Source organism: Vulpes vulpes, chromosome 3 (genome assembly GCF_048418805.1).
Source record: "Vulpes vulpes isolate BD-2025 chromosome 3, VulVul3, whole genome shotgun sequence".
NCBI lineage: Eukaryota > Metazoa > Chordata > Mammalia > Carnivora > Canidae > Vulpes > Vulpes vulpes.
The window spans coordinates 106880626-106894390 of record NC_132782.1 but is presented as its reverse complement, the minus strand read 5'-3'; the positions used below and the strand labels follow the sequence as shown (position 1 = coordinate 106894390).

General features: G+C 50.4%; 1 protein-coding gene across 1 annotated transcript in view; it reads right to left on the bottom strand.

Moving 5' to 3' along the window:
- Positions 1-2189: 2189 nt before the first annotated feature.
- The window catches only part of TEKT5 (tektin 5), a 41472-nt gene continuing 29896 nt past the window's right edge, over positions 2190-13765 (bottom strand). The window contains exons 7-8 of the mRNA XM_026002976.2: positions 6124-6278; positions 2190-2591 (exon numbers count right to left, since the gene is read on the bottom strand). Of these exons, the coding sequence (XP_025858761.1) occupies positions 2375-2591; positions 6124-6278 (372 nt within the window). The 3' untranslated portion in view covers positions 2190-2374. The remainder of the gene's footprint in view (positions 2592-6123; positions 6279-13765) is intronic.

The following is a 13765-nucleotide window of genomic DNA, read 5'->3' as shown; positions in this document are numbered from 1 at the left end:
GGACAGTACGGAGGCTTTAATACTTTTTTTAGACTTGCTGATATCCCTTGAGAACAAAGGAGAGAAGCTTTCAGCCAACATCACCTTGGACAGACAATACTTCCTAACCAGACATCGTTAGTAATATGTTTTGTGCAACCCTGGGCACAGGTTCCTGTCTGCAGTCCTGCTACAGATTTGCCTTTAAAATAGATCTAAGTTGGGGCACCTGTGTGGCTCAGTGGTTGAGCATCTGCATTTGGCTCAGGGCACGATTCCAGGGTCCTGGGATTGAATCCTGCATTGGGCTCCCTGTAGGGAGCCCGCTTCTCCCACTGCCTGTGTCTCTGCCTCTCTTTCTCTTTGTGCCCCTCATGAATAGATAAATAACATAATTTAAAAAATAGATCTAAGTTGTTTTTTTAAAGATTTTTATTTACTCATGAGAGTCAGAGAGAGAGAGACACACACAGAGACACAGGCAGAGGGAGAAGCAGACCTCTCACAGGGAGCCCGATGCGGGACTCGATTCCAGGATCCCAGGATCATGCCCCAGTCCGAAGGCAGGTGCCAAACTGCTGAGCCACCCAGGGATCCCAGATCTAAGTTGTTTTTGTTTTAAAGTGCAAAAATCTAGAAGATGGAGTGAATAACAGTAAAGGTGGTGCTGGATCACAGCAGACCAGGTGGAGGTGTTGCAATTCCTCCCAGGATGGTCCCTGGGCTCTCAGCAGCACCTGGGAGCTTGTCAGAACTTAAGAACCCCAGGCTCGGCCTCAGACCCCATTACTCAGAATCTGTGTTTGAACGAGGTCTGCAGGTGATCTGTGCATGCACGTTAAACTCTGGGAAGCACTGATGTGTATGATGAAGTCTGGGAAACACTGACCTCAGGACAAAAAGCCCACCCTCCTCTGTCTCCACCTCCTCGCCGTTCAAGACTCAGATCCAAGAGGACTTTTTGTCCTCTTGTTTGATTGAGGTGACTTTCACGTAACACAAAATTCACCCCTTAAAGTGAGTGATTTTATGGCATTCAGCACATCTGCGATGTTGTGTCTCCACTTGTGTCTAATCCCCAAACACTTCCATCCCTTCCAAATAAAACCCTGTCACCACTGAGCGTTGCTCCCCAACCCCCTCTCCCCAGCAACCATTAATCTGCTGTTTCAGGGATTTGCAGAGAAATGGAATCATTCGGTATGTGGCCCTTTGCGTCTGGTTTCTTGCACTTAGTGTGAGATCTTCAAGGCTCACCCATCTTGAAGCAGGTGTCGATGCTTTGTCTCTTACGCAGAATAAAATTCCATTGCATGGACAGGCTACATCTTGTTTTTTCATTCATTTATAGACGCTTGGGTTTTCACTGGTTAGCTATTGTGTGTAGCGCTGCTATGAATGTCCGTGTACCAGTGTCTTTTTGAGTATCTGTTTTCAGTGCTCCTGGTTATATACCTAGGAGTACAACTGCTGGGTAGTGGTGCAGTTCTACATTTAATGTTTTCAGGCAAAAAAAAAAAAAAATGTTTTCATGCAATGTCACATCAAAATAGAGATTTTCCTTGACCCTCAGAACTAATTTTGTCTCCTTTGCCTCCTAAGCAATTTCAAAAACACCCCACATTGAGGTGCCTGGGTGGCTCAGTTGGTTAAGAGTCTGCCTTTGGCTCGGGTCATGATCCCAGGGTTCTGGGACTGAGCCCCCCTTTGGGCTCCCTGCACAGTGGGGAGCCTGCTTCTCCCTCTCCCTCTGCCCTTCCCCATCATTTGTACTCTCTGTGCTCTTCTCTCAAAATAAATTAAAAAACAAAACAAAACAAAAACCACTCCACATAGCAAAGCTGGGATTCAAACCCAGGACTTCTGGCTATGAATCCTAGCTTTTTCTGCCCCCCACAGCAGGCAGTCGCCTCTGCCTGGCACTGACTTCATTTTATAGATGAGGGTGCTCATCAGGTTGGGAGCCCGTGCAAAGTCACACAGCTCCTAGGTGACAGCTGGGCTCTGGACTCTCAGCTCCGGCATCTAATCTATGGATCCTGTGGTCTATACTATGCTCCTAAATGGACAAACAGGTTTCAAAAAAATATGTGCCCCCTTCCATTCCTGCGGATGCTAAGAACCTCGTGATGCTCATCCCCCATGAAGTTGGTCTCCTCCCAGGATCTGTCATGAGGCTAGTTCTGCAGCAAGGAATGAGCTCCAGGATCTTTGGTTTGGGCATGTTTATTTGGCTCTTAATATATATATTTATATAATTTGGGGTTTTTTTCCATGATAGGAGGAGAGGGAGAAAAATGACACTTTATTTTGTTTCTCTGCCTTTTCCATTTTTATGCTGCACAGGGATCGGGTGCAGAGCAGGATGCTGGGGCGGGGCCAGGCCGGCAGCGGCTCAGGTGTAGCCCACCAGGCGCGGCGTGCAGGGGAAGGTCTTGCGCATGCTCATGCACTTCTCCTTGTCGATGCAGAGGGTGTTGGCTTTGATGGCCAGCTCGTGCTCCAGCCGGCACTTGGTCATTACCAGCAGCTGCAGCGTGTCCTGCGTCTCCCGCAGTCTCAGCCTGAGGGTCTGTAAGGTGTCATCAATGGTGAACACCTCATTCACAAGCCTGGGGCAGGAGCAGAAGAGAAGGCACAGGTTACCGAGCTGCTCAGCACAGATGTGCCTGCTAGGTGCCAGGAACTGTGCCCAGCACCAGAGGCAGCAATTCCGCTCCTAGATATATACCCCCAAGAACTGCTAACAGACACTCAAACAAATACTTGTACAAATCCTGGTGCAGCACTAATCACAAGAGTTAAAAGGTGAAAATAATCTCTACATCCTTCAACCAGATGAATGGATAAACAATGGGCGGTCTATCCATACTATGGGATATCATTCAGCCATAATAAAAACAAATAAAGCACAGCCACCCGCAACAGCATGATGACCCTTGAAGACTCGTGCCGAGCGAAAAGAAACCAGTCACAAAAGGTTATATATTGTACAATCTACATGAAATGCCAAAATAGGTAAATCCATAGAGACAGGAAAGTGAGTGGTTAGCAGGGGCTGGGGGGAGGTGGCTGTGGGGTTTCCTTTTGGGTGGAATAAATGAAGATGTTCTGGAGCTAGATGGTAGGGGTGGCTGCACACCACTGTGAATGTACAAAATGTCGCTAATACTAAATTTTATGTTGTATGTATTTTGTTCCATTAAAAAAAAGCAACTCCGATAACTTGGTCCCCCTTTCTGGCTGAGGCACCCATCCTCCATGTGTTGGCTGCTGATAGCTCATAGGTCCACAATTCTCCAGAGAAGCTGATGGCTCACCAACATAGGGGGACAGGAGGCCATCTCCTGCCTCAAGGTGGGAACAGACAGCTCCATGGTGCAAGCATGCTCCAGTCTCTCCAGTGGGATCGGACTGAAGCTGAGCTCCCCTGTTCTACCTCTCCACCCACCTTCTCCTTAAGGAAACTCCCAAAGGCACCAGGAAAGGCCCCCCTGGAGAGGGAACTTTTGATGTGAGAATAAAAGATGAGAACCAGCTGGCTGCGTGAAGCCCAGGAGGGAGAGTATGCAATAGCTGTGCCATGGGACAGGACTCTACAATGTTGGAAACGTTCTATACCTGCACTGCCCACTCTGCATGCCACTGGCCACACAGGGTGCGTGAGCACCTGCGATGCAGAGAGATCACGGAGGAACTTATTTTTAATGGTATTTAATTTTTAATCATTGAAATGTAAGTGGGAGGACCATACACAGCTGGAAGCTGGCTACCCAAGTGGACAGACAGCGTAGTTCTAGAGAAAAGGACAGATGCCAAATCCAAAGCTGGGAGGCGTGGATTTTGTTCTCAATGCAAGGAGAAGCCACTGGGGGCTTAATGGGGTGGGGTGACTCACATTTTGGACAAGTCTCCAGGCTGCTGTGTAAAGAGATTGGAAGGGGACTAGAGCACAGGCAGGAGAAGGGTTAGGAGGTTATCACAATATCCAGATCGAGTGAGTTGAACAGTGACCCCCAAAGATGTGTCCAAGTCCAAACTGGCAGGGCCTGTGAATGTGATGTTATTTGGAAATAGGGTCTTCATAGGCATATTTAAGTGAAGGATCTCGGGATGAGATCATCCTGTATTTAGGATGGGCCCTAACTCCAACGACTGGGCTCCTTATAACAGGAAGGAGGGGGAGATATGAGACATGGAGGGACACACGGGAAGAAGGCTGCGGAGACCAAGTGGTGAGGCCACTCCACGCCAAGGGTGCCAAGCATGGCTGGCAACACCAGAAGCCAGGAGGCGGCACGGTGCAGCCTCTCCTCAGGACCTCGGCAGGAACCAGGCCTGCCAACACCCGGATTTCAGACAGTTGGCCTCCCAAAGTGTGAGGGAATCAAGGAGTGTTGTTCAAGCCACTTGGTCTCTGCTGACTTGTTATAGCAGCCTTAGGGAATGAATGATATGCCACATGAGCTGTGATGGCAGCTTGGTGGCAGGGCTGTGCTCGGGCCTAGGGACACGCTACTGGAAGGGCTTGAGTTGGCTATCAGGTGGGCTTCCTGGAAGGAAGCCTGGGCTAAAGAGAGGTCACAGAGCAGCCTGGAACCCCTCTGCTCCTTGGGGCTCTAGCCCAGCACTGTCCACCAGAACATTCTGAAGCCTCAGGAACATTCTGTGCTGTCCAACATGGCAGCCTCTCACCACCCACGTGAGATGTGGTTTGTGGATATAAGGAGCTGAGTTTTAACATTTATTTCTGTTAATTAATTTAAATGTAAATTTAAATGGGTGTTCATTTTCGGGAATGGGCATGGATGGGACCTGACCCATGAGGGAGGGTCAGAGGGGGAGGGGTTACCTATAGAAAAAACAGGAAAGAAGGCCCAGAGGTGGGAAAGGAGGGATTGGGAGGTGAGGGAGGTAATGCAAAGCCAGGGCAGTTCAGCTGCTGGAGAAGGCAGACGGCTTGAGTCCAGTTCTCTGCTCAGTTCCCAATATACTCGTGCATACACACAGACACGCACAGACACACGTGTGCGCGCACCCATACTGCCTGGGGCTCCTTAGGCAAACATGGCCCATCCATGCTCTTCGTCTACCCCTTTCAGAGGCACAGCTGGTGGACGAGGAGGTGGGGAGCTTGTTCTAGAGTAGGAGGTCCTCCAGGACAAATCTAGTCCCCAAAAGCCCTGTTCTGTGTAAGTGATGATCACCCCTCGGGTGGGTCATCAGAGAGCCCTCGGCCCCAGAGGGTGCTGGAACCTAACCTGAGCATCTAAAAAGTGGGGGCAGTGCAGGAGGGATGGGGAGAGCTTCCCCCAAGTCCTCAACAGGGACCTAGACCCCCTTCCAGCCCAGCCGGGGTGGGACCCTGGACCCTGCACCCACTTCCAGGGGCGAAGAGCTTCCGGGGAGCAGCAGGCTGCGGAGTAGGTAGCCAGGCCTTCCAGTTCAAAGCCTGGGGTCACATTCCCTGCCCACTCCCTGCCCACACACACCCAGCTTTTCCGTTTCCTGAGTGATTATCTGGCAGCAACGAGGCTGTGCAAACATCAAACGCCATCACCTGGAGCCATCCAGCATTTTCTCTTATAATATTCTTCTTCTCTTTACTCCGGCTCTCTTCCCATCTGCACACATCTAGCTTAGGATGAGGACAAGCCCCTGAGTCGTGGGGCATTTGTTATACAGCAACAGGTGGCTGATACAGTGCCCCTAACGTGGAGGGCACACAAATTCCCACATCTGATGGCCTGTTCCTGCTTTGCCTGGCCCTCATCCCATTCCAGACCCCTACTCCAGGCTCACAAAGCCCTGCTCTGGGCCTGCAATGAGCTTCCCCCGCCTCTGATGAGGAGGCCCTTGGCCAACAGAAGCAGCCCCTCCTTCACAAATTGGGATGGGCGGGATTAAGCTCTTCCAGGGTTCTCGGAGAACTTTACAAGAGAGAGTGCTGGAGACCAAGGGGGTCCCGGAGCACAAGGTAGGGGAGGTCATGGAGGGAACCCCAGAACCCCAGACCCCTGCCCAGTGTCCTGCTGAGTTGTGGGGCCACTTGTCCTGATTGGGGAGAGGGGAGAGGCCCAGTTTTCAGGTTTCCCGGGGGGCTCTGGAGACCCACGCCGCCCCGTCCTGGCCTCCCCCACTCACTTGAATTGTGGGATGTCCTTGCACAGCTCCACATTGGGACGCCGGGTCCGGCACTCCAGCCTCGTCTGCGCCACCTTCAGCGGGCACTCCTTGGCCATGATGGACCTTTCCAGAAGCATGATGGTATTCTCCGCCTGGAAGATCTCCTGCAGCGTCTGTGGGGAACATGCGGGGTGTGTCACAGAAGGGGCAGCCTCCAGGTTGGGTGCGTCAGTGAGGACTTCCCCAACCTTGACCTGGTTGGTGGCGGGGGGCATGGGGTGTTGCACTCTTCCTAAAGCAACCTCAGGAAAGCAGCTGGAGCCCCTCTGGTCAGCCAGGACGCTGTGAACACCGGAGAGGGGCAGGTACCAAGGCTGGTTGTGTTTCCAATCTCCAACATCCACTGGAGTCAGCCAGTTAGTATTCAGAGGGAGGGACAGGAGGAGGGGGAGAAAGGCCCGTAAGATTAACACGATAATCCAAAGTGACAGCTCATCTCTGAATCCACTTCAATCTGACTTAATCTAGATTGTTCTAGCTGTTTTTATAATCCAAAATTTACCTTTATAGTAACTAGGTCAGCAAATAAACTGGGAAAGAAGGAAGGAAGGAAGGAAGGAAGGAAAGGAGAGGAGAAAGAGACTCAAAATTTTCTATTTCCATGTAGAAGTATTTCCCCCAATATAATGCCCTACAATCGATGGAAGTACCGATCCCAGGAAGGGACAGGAGAGCGCCTGCTGGGGACCGGGAACGTTCTATATCTTGATCTGGGTGGAGGCTCCCTAGGTGTAAACATGGGTGGACAATCTTTATCAGAACTCATCAGGCTGTACACTTTCGAGAGCAAATAAAGCTAAAGCCAGAAAAAGGTCAATCATGAGAGAAGATTGGCAAAATGGTGATGTTCGTGTTGGGTGCCTGGGGGTCTTTTACACAAGGATGCTCTTTACTTCTGTATGTTTGAAATCTCCCACAATAAAAAATAAAAGCACGAGAGGACGAATGAAGAACTGGTGCCCTGGCGCAGTCTGTGACCCGAGGGACCCTGATCCCGCACCCGGCTGACCACAAGCACACCAGAATTGAGAGTACCTCGCGCACGTCACCCCACTGTGGCTGACACGTCCACTCCCCTCCCTACCACCATGCAACCGGGTCTAATTCTCATGGTGGCCCTCGCCTTCCAGAAGACTCCTTGTGCGTGGGCTGTGCCAACCCCCCTTCCAGTGGCGAGGTTCCGTGTTCTCCTTTCCTGACCAGCCCCCAGGTGGCACCCTGCCACCGGGACCTCCCACATCCCTCCTTCTGCTAGCTGTCTGTCCGTCTCCCTCACTAGCATGTGCCCTCCAAGAAGTCGGGGGCTCTGTTTTGTCCCTGCGGCATCCCCGTCGCCAGGAACGGTGCTCAGTGCAGATTGAGGGCTGCCAGATAAAACACAGCACACCCAGTTTAGTGTGAATTTTGGATCGACAACAAAGCGCCTTTTAAGTGTACATGTCAGCTACTGCACGAGACATACCTAAAAAAAAAAAAAATTGTCGTTGCTCTGAAATTCAAGCTTAACTGGACATCTTGCATTTTTTTTTCTTCTTCTTTTTTTTTTTTTTTTGCATTTTTCTTCTTTTTTTTTGCATTTTTTTTCTTCTAAATCTATCAACTCTATTCATGGTAGGAATTCAATAAAGTCATAGAATAGGTGAATAAATGAATGAATGGATCACAGTGGGATCTGGGAGTCTGGATGTTTAGCTAGCTCCTCCATGGTCCTTATCCACAACTGAGGTTTGGGAATAGTGTGGCCCTGGACTTTATATGGTCGGGTTCATCCCTGATTTCGATTATCAGGGAAAATTGCTCACACACAAAAATGCCAGGGCTTCTGAATGGGGTGGGATTGCAAGTATGATACCTAGTCCCTGCCTTCCGGGACATTACATTCACATTGTTTTTCATCTATTTGTGAGCTAGGAAACATTCACAAATCCTATCAGTACTGGGATGACTATTTTAGCTGGGTGGAGCCCATATTCTATGGGCACCAAGACATTGCTTTAAAAAAAATTTTTTTTCCCCCAAAGATTTAAAGTCCTGGCTTCCCTATTAGCTGGGCGGGGGGGAGGGGGGAGGCTAGAAAGAGAGCATTTTGCTATTTCAAGGTAACAACAGGATGCCCTCTCCCTATAGGGCTATGGGAAGGGGTGGGGGGCTGCTGGGCCTCCTTCAAACCCTGGGAGGAGGAAGGCTCCTCACCTGGTCCTCAGTGAGCCACCCAGAACCAGAGTGGCGCCGACCACATGTTGGTTAAACATTATCCTATGAGAATGTTCTGCGCTCAGCACGTGAGCTGCCATGTAAACACTCCAGTGGGGGAGGGAGGGCTGGATATCTCTTAGGAGCTGTAGGGATTTTTCCTTAGAAATACATGCCCTTTTGTGTGTGGAGGGGTGGGGAGGAGCTGCCACAGATGCAGATCTCGGGAAGCACCACCCCAACCTGATACAGAAGAAAACCAAGACTTCTAGAGATGAAAAAAGCTTCTTGGCATCACACTGCCCTGTGCAGAAAACAGCCCCATCTACGCATCTGTGGCCTGTTGGCGGCGTGGGGTTGAGGACATCACAGAGGGTCTGGCGGCTGGTGGGACCTGCCAGGCATGCCTCAGCCTCAGCCTGTGAAGGCAGCTCCCAGCACGCTCGTCTCCCCCCAGTAAGAGCTGCTGCTAAGGAAACCTTGAGGGTTGAGATGCTCCGGGCCAGTGTGCCAAGGTTGTGCTTGTCTTGCTCTTTCCTATTTGCTCCCTCCATCCCCTGGTCCCCAGCTCAGAGCTTGGCCAGCCTCCCTAATGGCCTGAAACTTGACATAAGGCCTGTCCCTCGGGTCTAGGGATGGTGTTGACACTCATTCACAGGCTCAATCGCCTTTTCAATTCACTCTATTTAGGGTTTCATTGATTCACACGTTGCCTTCTCAAACGTTCACCGAGCACACATTGGGTGCAGAGCACTTCTAGGAAGGGGACGCCACAATGAACACAACAGATGGAAAAAACCCTGTCCTGGGGGAGCTCACATTCTAGTGGCGACTTCACTCATTCATCCGCTCCTTTGTGCAACAAACATTTTTTGGATCCAACACGTGTTTCTTAGCACTGACAAGTGCTTCCTACAGCTGTAAGCACTTTCTTCAACATCACAGAAATTCAAGTTCCTGCTGCCACCCTCTCTCGGTTTAAAAAAAAAAAAAAAAGACGGGACAGCTGGGTGGCTTAATGATTGAGCGTCTGCCTTCCACTCAGGGCGTGATCCCGGGGTCCCAGGATGGAGTCCCACATCGGGCTCCCTGCAGGGAGCCTGCTTCTCCCTCTGCCTGTGTCTCTGCCTCTCTCTGTGTGTGTCTCATGAATAAAAAAAAAAAAAAAAAAGACTTAGGGGGTGTGTTTAGTGTACAGGACGTTGGCAGGGGACGGGGCCACATGAGGGGCATCTGATATGAGTTCGTCTCAGTTCTTGGGGAAGTCCCTCGTGAGCACAGTGGAGGGACAGGGACACAGCCACAAGCCCGGTGGGTGAAACCCAGAGGTTTCTGCCGGCAACAGGCTGTAGCTACCTTTTAGCAGCTTTGCTCTGCTTTCCTTCTCTATATCCTTCTCTGTATCCCTCCAGTGAAGGCAAGTGCTATTGGGTCTCCAATTAAACAAGGGATAGAAATACAGTTTGAAGGATCGTGGTTTTAAGCATTTGTCAGGGACTGGAGTTACAGAGAAATACAAATACTAGCCTAGCCCTGGGGGCTCGTGGATATGGTAATATTGGGAGGGTGGCCCAGGAGCGAGTAGAGTTGGGAAACCCCACATCACACTGTCTCCCAGGTACACAGATCCAGCAGGTGAGAGAATGGAGGGGGGCCGGGGAGCGGGGGCGGGCAGTTACAGCCCAAATGAGGATGTGAAGGGGTGGAGTCCCCTGTGAAGTCGTCCACCTCCCATCTTCCGGAGGCTGGCATCTGGTGGTGTTGAGAGGGTGGGGGCAGTGCTGGGGCTGATTGGTGGTTGTTTCTCCAAGTCACCACCTCCTGTCTCCTGTGGGCATTTCTTGAGCAGGCCTGCCTGTGGATGTTCCAAAACAGTAGGGGTTTTCCAGAATTGGCCACTCTAGAACCGGCCGATGACTCACACCCAAAGCAAATATGCCCAGGTGAATGTACTCTGCTGAGACTGTTCCCCACAACCTCGTGGGAGGTTCCCCACAACTCCAGGCTCTGTCACTCATGCCAGGGTCCTTTTCGTTGGAAGGGAGAAAAAAGCCACACGCACTCACACATGTACACACACACACACCCATTCATTCTGTCTTGGGGGCAGCTCCTGCCCAGCCACCCCCACCCCCACCCCGGTCCTGCCAGCCTCTAAAGCTTCAGGAGCCCCATGTGTAATGACACAGCCTCCAGAAGTTTGAGGAATGACACCTGCAAAGGCTGAGAGGCAGAGACCAAGTGGTCTGCACACACAGTAGCCTTGACTTCATTCCCACAAGGAAGCTAAGGACCTGCTTGGTGCCAACAGAGGCTCCAAGTGCCAGCCTGGCCCACCAAGCTCTAAGTCAGCCTGGTTCCGGGACCCCAGATTCCATAATGTGCCCTGAGAGAAGAGCCCCAAGTCTACAAGGGCAATGCACATACCCGAGTACATCCACTCCTGGGTATACACTGTTGTATCGCAAGACCACTAGGAACATCCATGTCGAGGATGTTGAGTGTGGTATCACTTGCAGTGGGCAGTGAGCTGGCAATGGGTGCCCTTGGCCACAGAGAAGGACGAGAAGAAGACAGCAAATGGGCCCTGCAGAGGATTTTGGTGGCTATCAGGTGCCGAGGGTTAGGGGTGGATGCAGGATGAGCAAAGAAGGAAACAGAATGAGCTATATTACAGGATCCCTTTTGAGAAAATTAAAATCCCTGCACCTACAACAGCCATATACATTTTGAAAGAATACATCTCAACTAAGGGATCCATGTCCAACAATTAAAAGAGTCGTCTATGGGAAAGTCGTCCAGGGGAGAAAGGGAGTGAGCGTAAAGTAGGGGGATAAAAGGAAGGAAACGAAAAATAAGCAAAGGGCTTTTTACAAACAGGATGTGCCAAGAAGTGAGGAGTATGATAAATTCCTCTCTCTTCACTGGGGTCAGAAAGGAAAATATTCCCATAACCCTACCAAATTTAAGCTTCCTTTTAAAATAACTTTAGTTTTTGCTTTTTTTTTTTTTAAATGGGAGAAAGCCAATTAAAGAAAAAAAATACCATCTGACAGTAAAGGGTATTGTTTCTTGAATTTGGCTGCATGTTAATTTTTTTTTTTTTTTTTTTTTTGAGTAGGCTCCACACCCAGCATGGAGCCCGACGTGGGGCTTGAACTCATAACCTGGAGATCAAGGCCTGAGTTGAGATCAAAGGTTGGATGCTCAACTCACTGAGCCACCTGGGCACACCGAATTTGGCTGCATGTTAGGATCACCAAGAGGGTTTTTAAAAAGATAGATGCCTGGGCCCCTCTCCCGAGAGGTTCTGCTTTCATCGGTCTGTGTATCAGGTCAGCAGAGCTCCCTGAGCAATTCAAAAGTGCAGCCATGGTCAGGAACCACTGGTGCGAGGGATGCAGAGACAGGCAAACATTGAAAGTCTCCAAGGGAAGGAAACGGGTTAAGGACCACAGCCAGGGACTTGGTGCTGTAAGTCAGGGTGGCTGTCTTGGCGGGAAGCCTCAGGGAGGGTAAAGGGACTAAGTTCATCCCCAACACCTACCAGAAGGTAAAAAGGTAAAAGACTTTTTTTTTTTTTTTTTTTTTTTTGAGACGTGCCTTGGGCTTCCAGAAAGGAGCCTGGGGAAGGAGCAACTGGCTCATCACAGGATTGAAAACCTGGTATTCCCCCTCAGGACTGCTTTTGCTGCGTCCATCGAAAGATGAATGGATAAAGAAGATGTGGTTTATGTATACAATGGAATATTACTCAGCGATTAGAAACGACAAATACCCACCATTTGCTTCAACGTGGATGGAACTGGAGGGTATTATGCTGAGTGAAATAAGTCAGTCGGAGAAGGACAAACAGTGTATGTTCTCATTCATTTGGGGAATATGAATAATAGTGAAAGGGAATATAAAGGAAGGGAGAAGAAATGTTGGGAAATATCAGGAAGGGAGACAGAACATAAAGACTCCTAACTCGGGGAAACGAACTAGGGGTGGTGGAGGGGGAGGAGGGCGGGTGTTGGAGGGGAATGGGTGACGGGCACTGAGGTGGACACTTGACGGGATGAGCACTGGGTGTTTTTCTGTATGTTGGTAAATTGAACACCAATAAAAATTAATTAAAAAAAAAAAAAAAAAAAAACCTGGTATTCTGATGGCGCAGCCCAGAGCTGTGCCCTCCTCCCACCATGCCCTGGGGAATCCAGACCCCAGGGAGGAAGGAAGGCAGGGAGGAAGGTCTGAGCACATGTAGCCTTCCTAGGTGGGAAGGTCGGGGCAAGCTGAACACGGTCCCAAGCTCAGGATCCCTCAGACTCAAGGCACCTGTTATATGCAAATGTACATGCACGCACCTGCTCCGGTGCACGCGCACACCCTCCCACCCCCACAGAATGAGTGCCCCAAACAGCTCCACCTCCCTTTGCAGTCACCCACCCACTTACTGCCAGAGATGGTGTATCCCACGCACCCACATCAAACCCACACACTCCCACCACAGGGCCTTTGTACCGTCCCCTCGGCCTGGATGCTCCTTCCCCAGACGTCCACATGGCTCATTCTCTCACCTCCTTGGGGGTGCGGCTAGAATGCCCAGAAGGGCCTTCTCTGACCATTTCCTTTCAAGCGGCCACCCCCAAACTGGCCAGTACTCCCAACTGCCCAAACCCCTGCTTTATTTTCTCTATAGCCCTTACACCAGGTGACACACTATGTGTTTTATTCATTTATGTTATTCATCTCCCCAACCAGAAAGTTAGCTCAAAGTGAGGAAGGACTTTTGTTTTGCTCACTGCTGAATCCCCAGTGTCTATACCAATCGGTCCCTGGCACATAGTAATAATAATAATAATAATAATAATAATAATAATACTGAACAGCCAACACTTGAAATAGTGCTCACTGTGCACCAGGCACTTTGCAGAGGGCTTTGCATATATGGACCAATTGGTTGGTGCTCAATGAACACTTGCCCCCAGGACGGATTAATACAAGCCATGGGGTGTTTGGTTAAAAAGAGCCTGCCTGAGTCTGTTTAAATCCTGGCCCAAGCTGGTTGACCTTAGCAAGTGTCCTAGGGTCTCTGAGCCTTTCTAGTAAAAAGGGGATGCTAGTTACTCCCACCACATGCAGAGCGGAGGTGAGGTGACTGGGGGCAGGCCTGGGAGGAGCCCCTCCACTGCCCAGCACACAGAGACACACACACACATCCTTGGAGCCACACGATGAGCACCAGTGCAGCATCCTGCTTCCCAAAGCAAGTATGTGCACGCGTGTGTGTGTGTGTGCATTTCTCCTACAAACGCACCCTGGAAAGAGCCACAGGAAAGTCATCATCCCCCTTTCCCATCTTTCCTAGACCGGGGTGAGTGATGTCTGTCTGTCTGTCTCTCTCTTTCATCCTCTCTCTCCC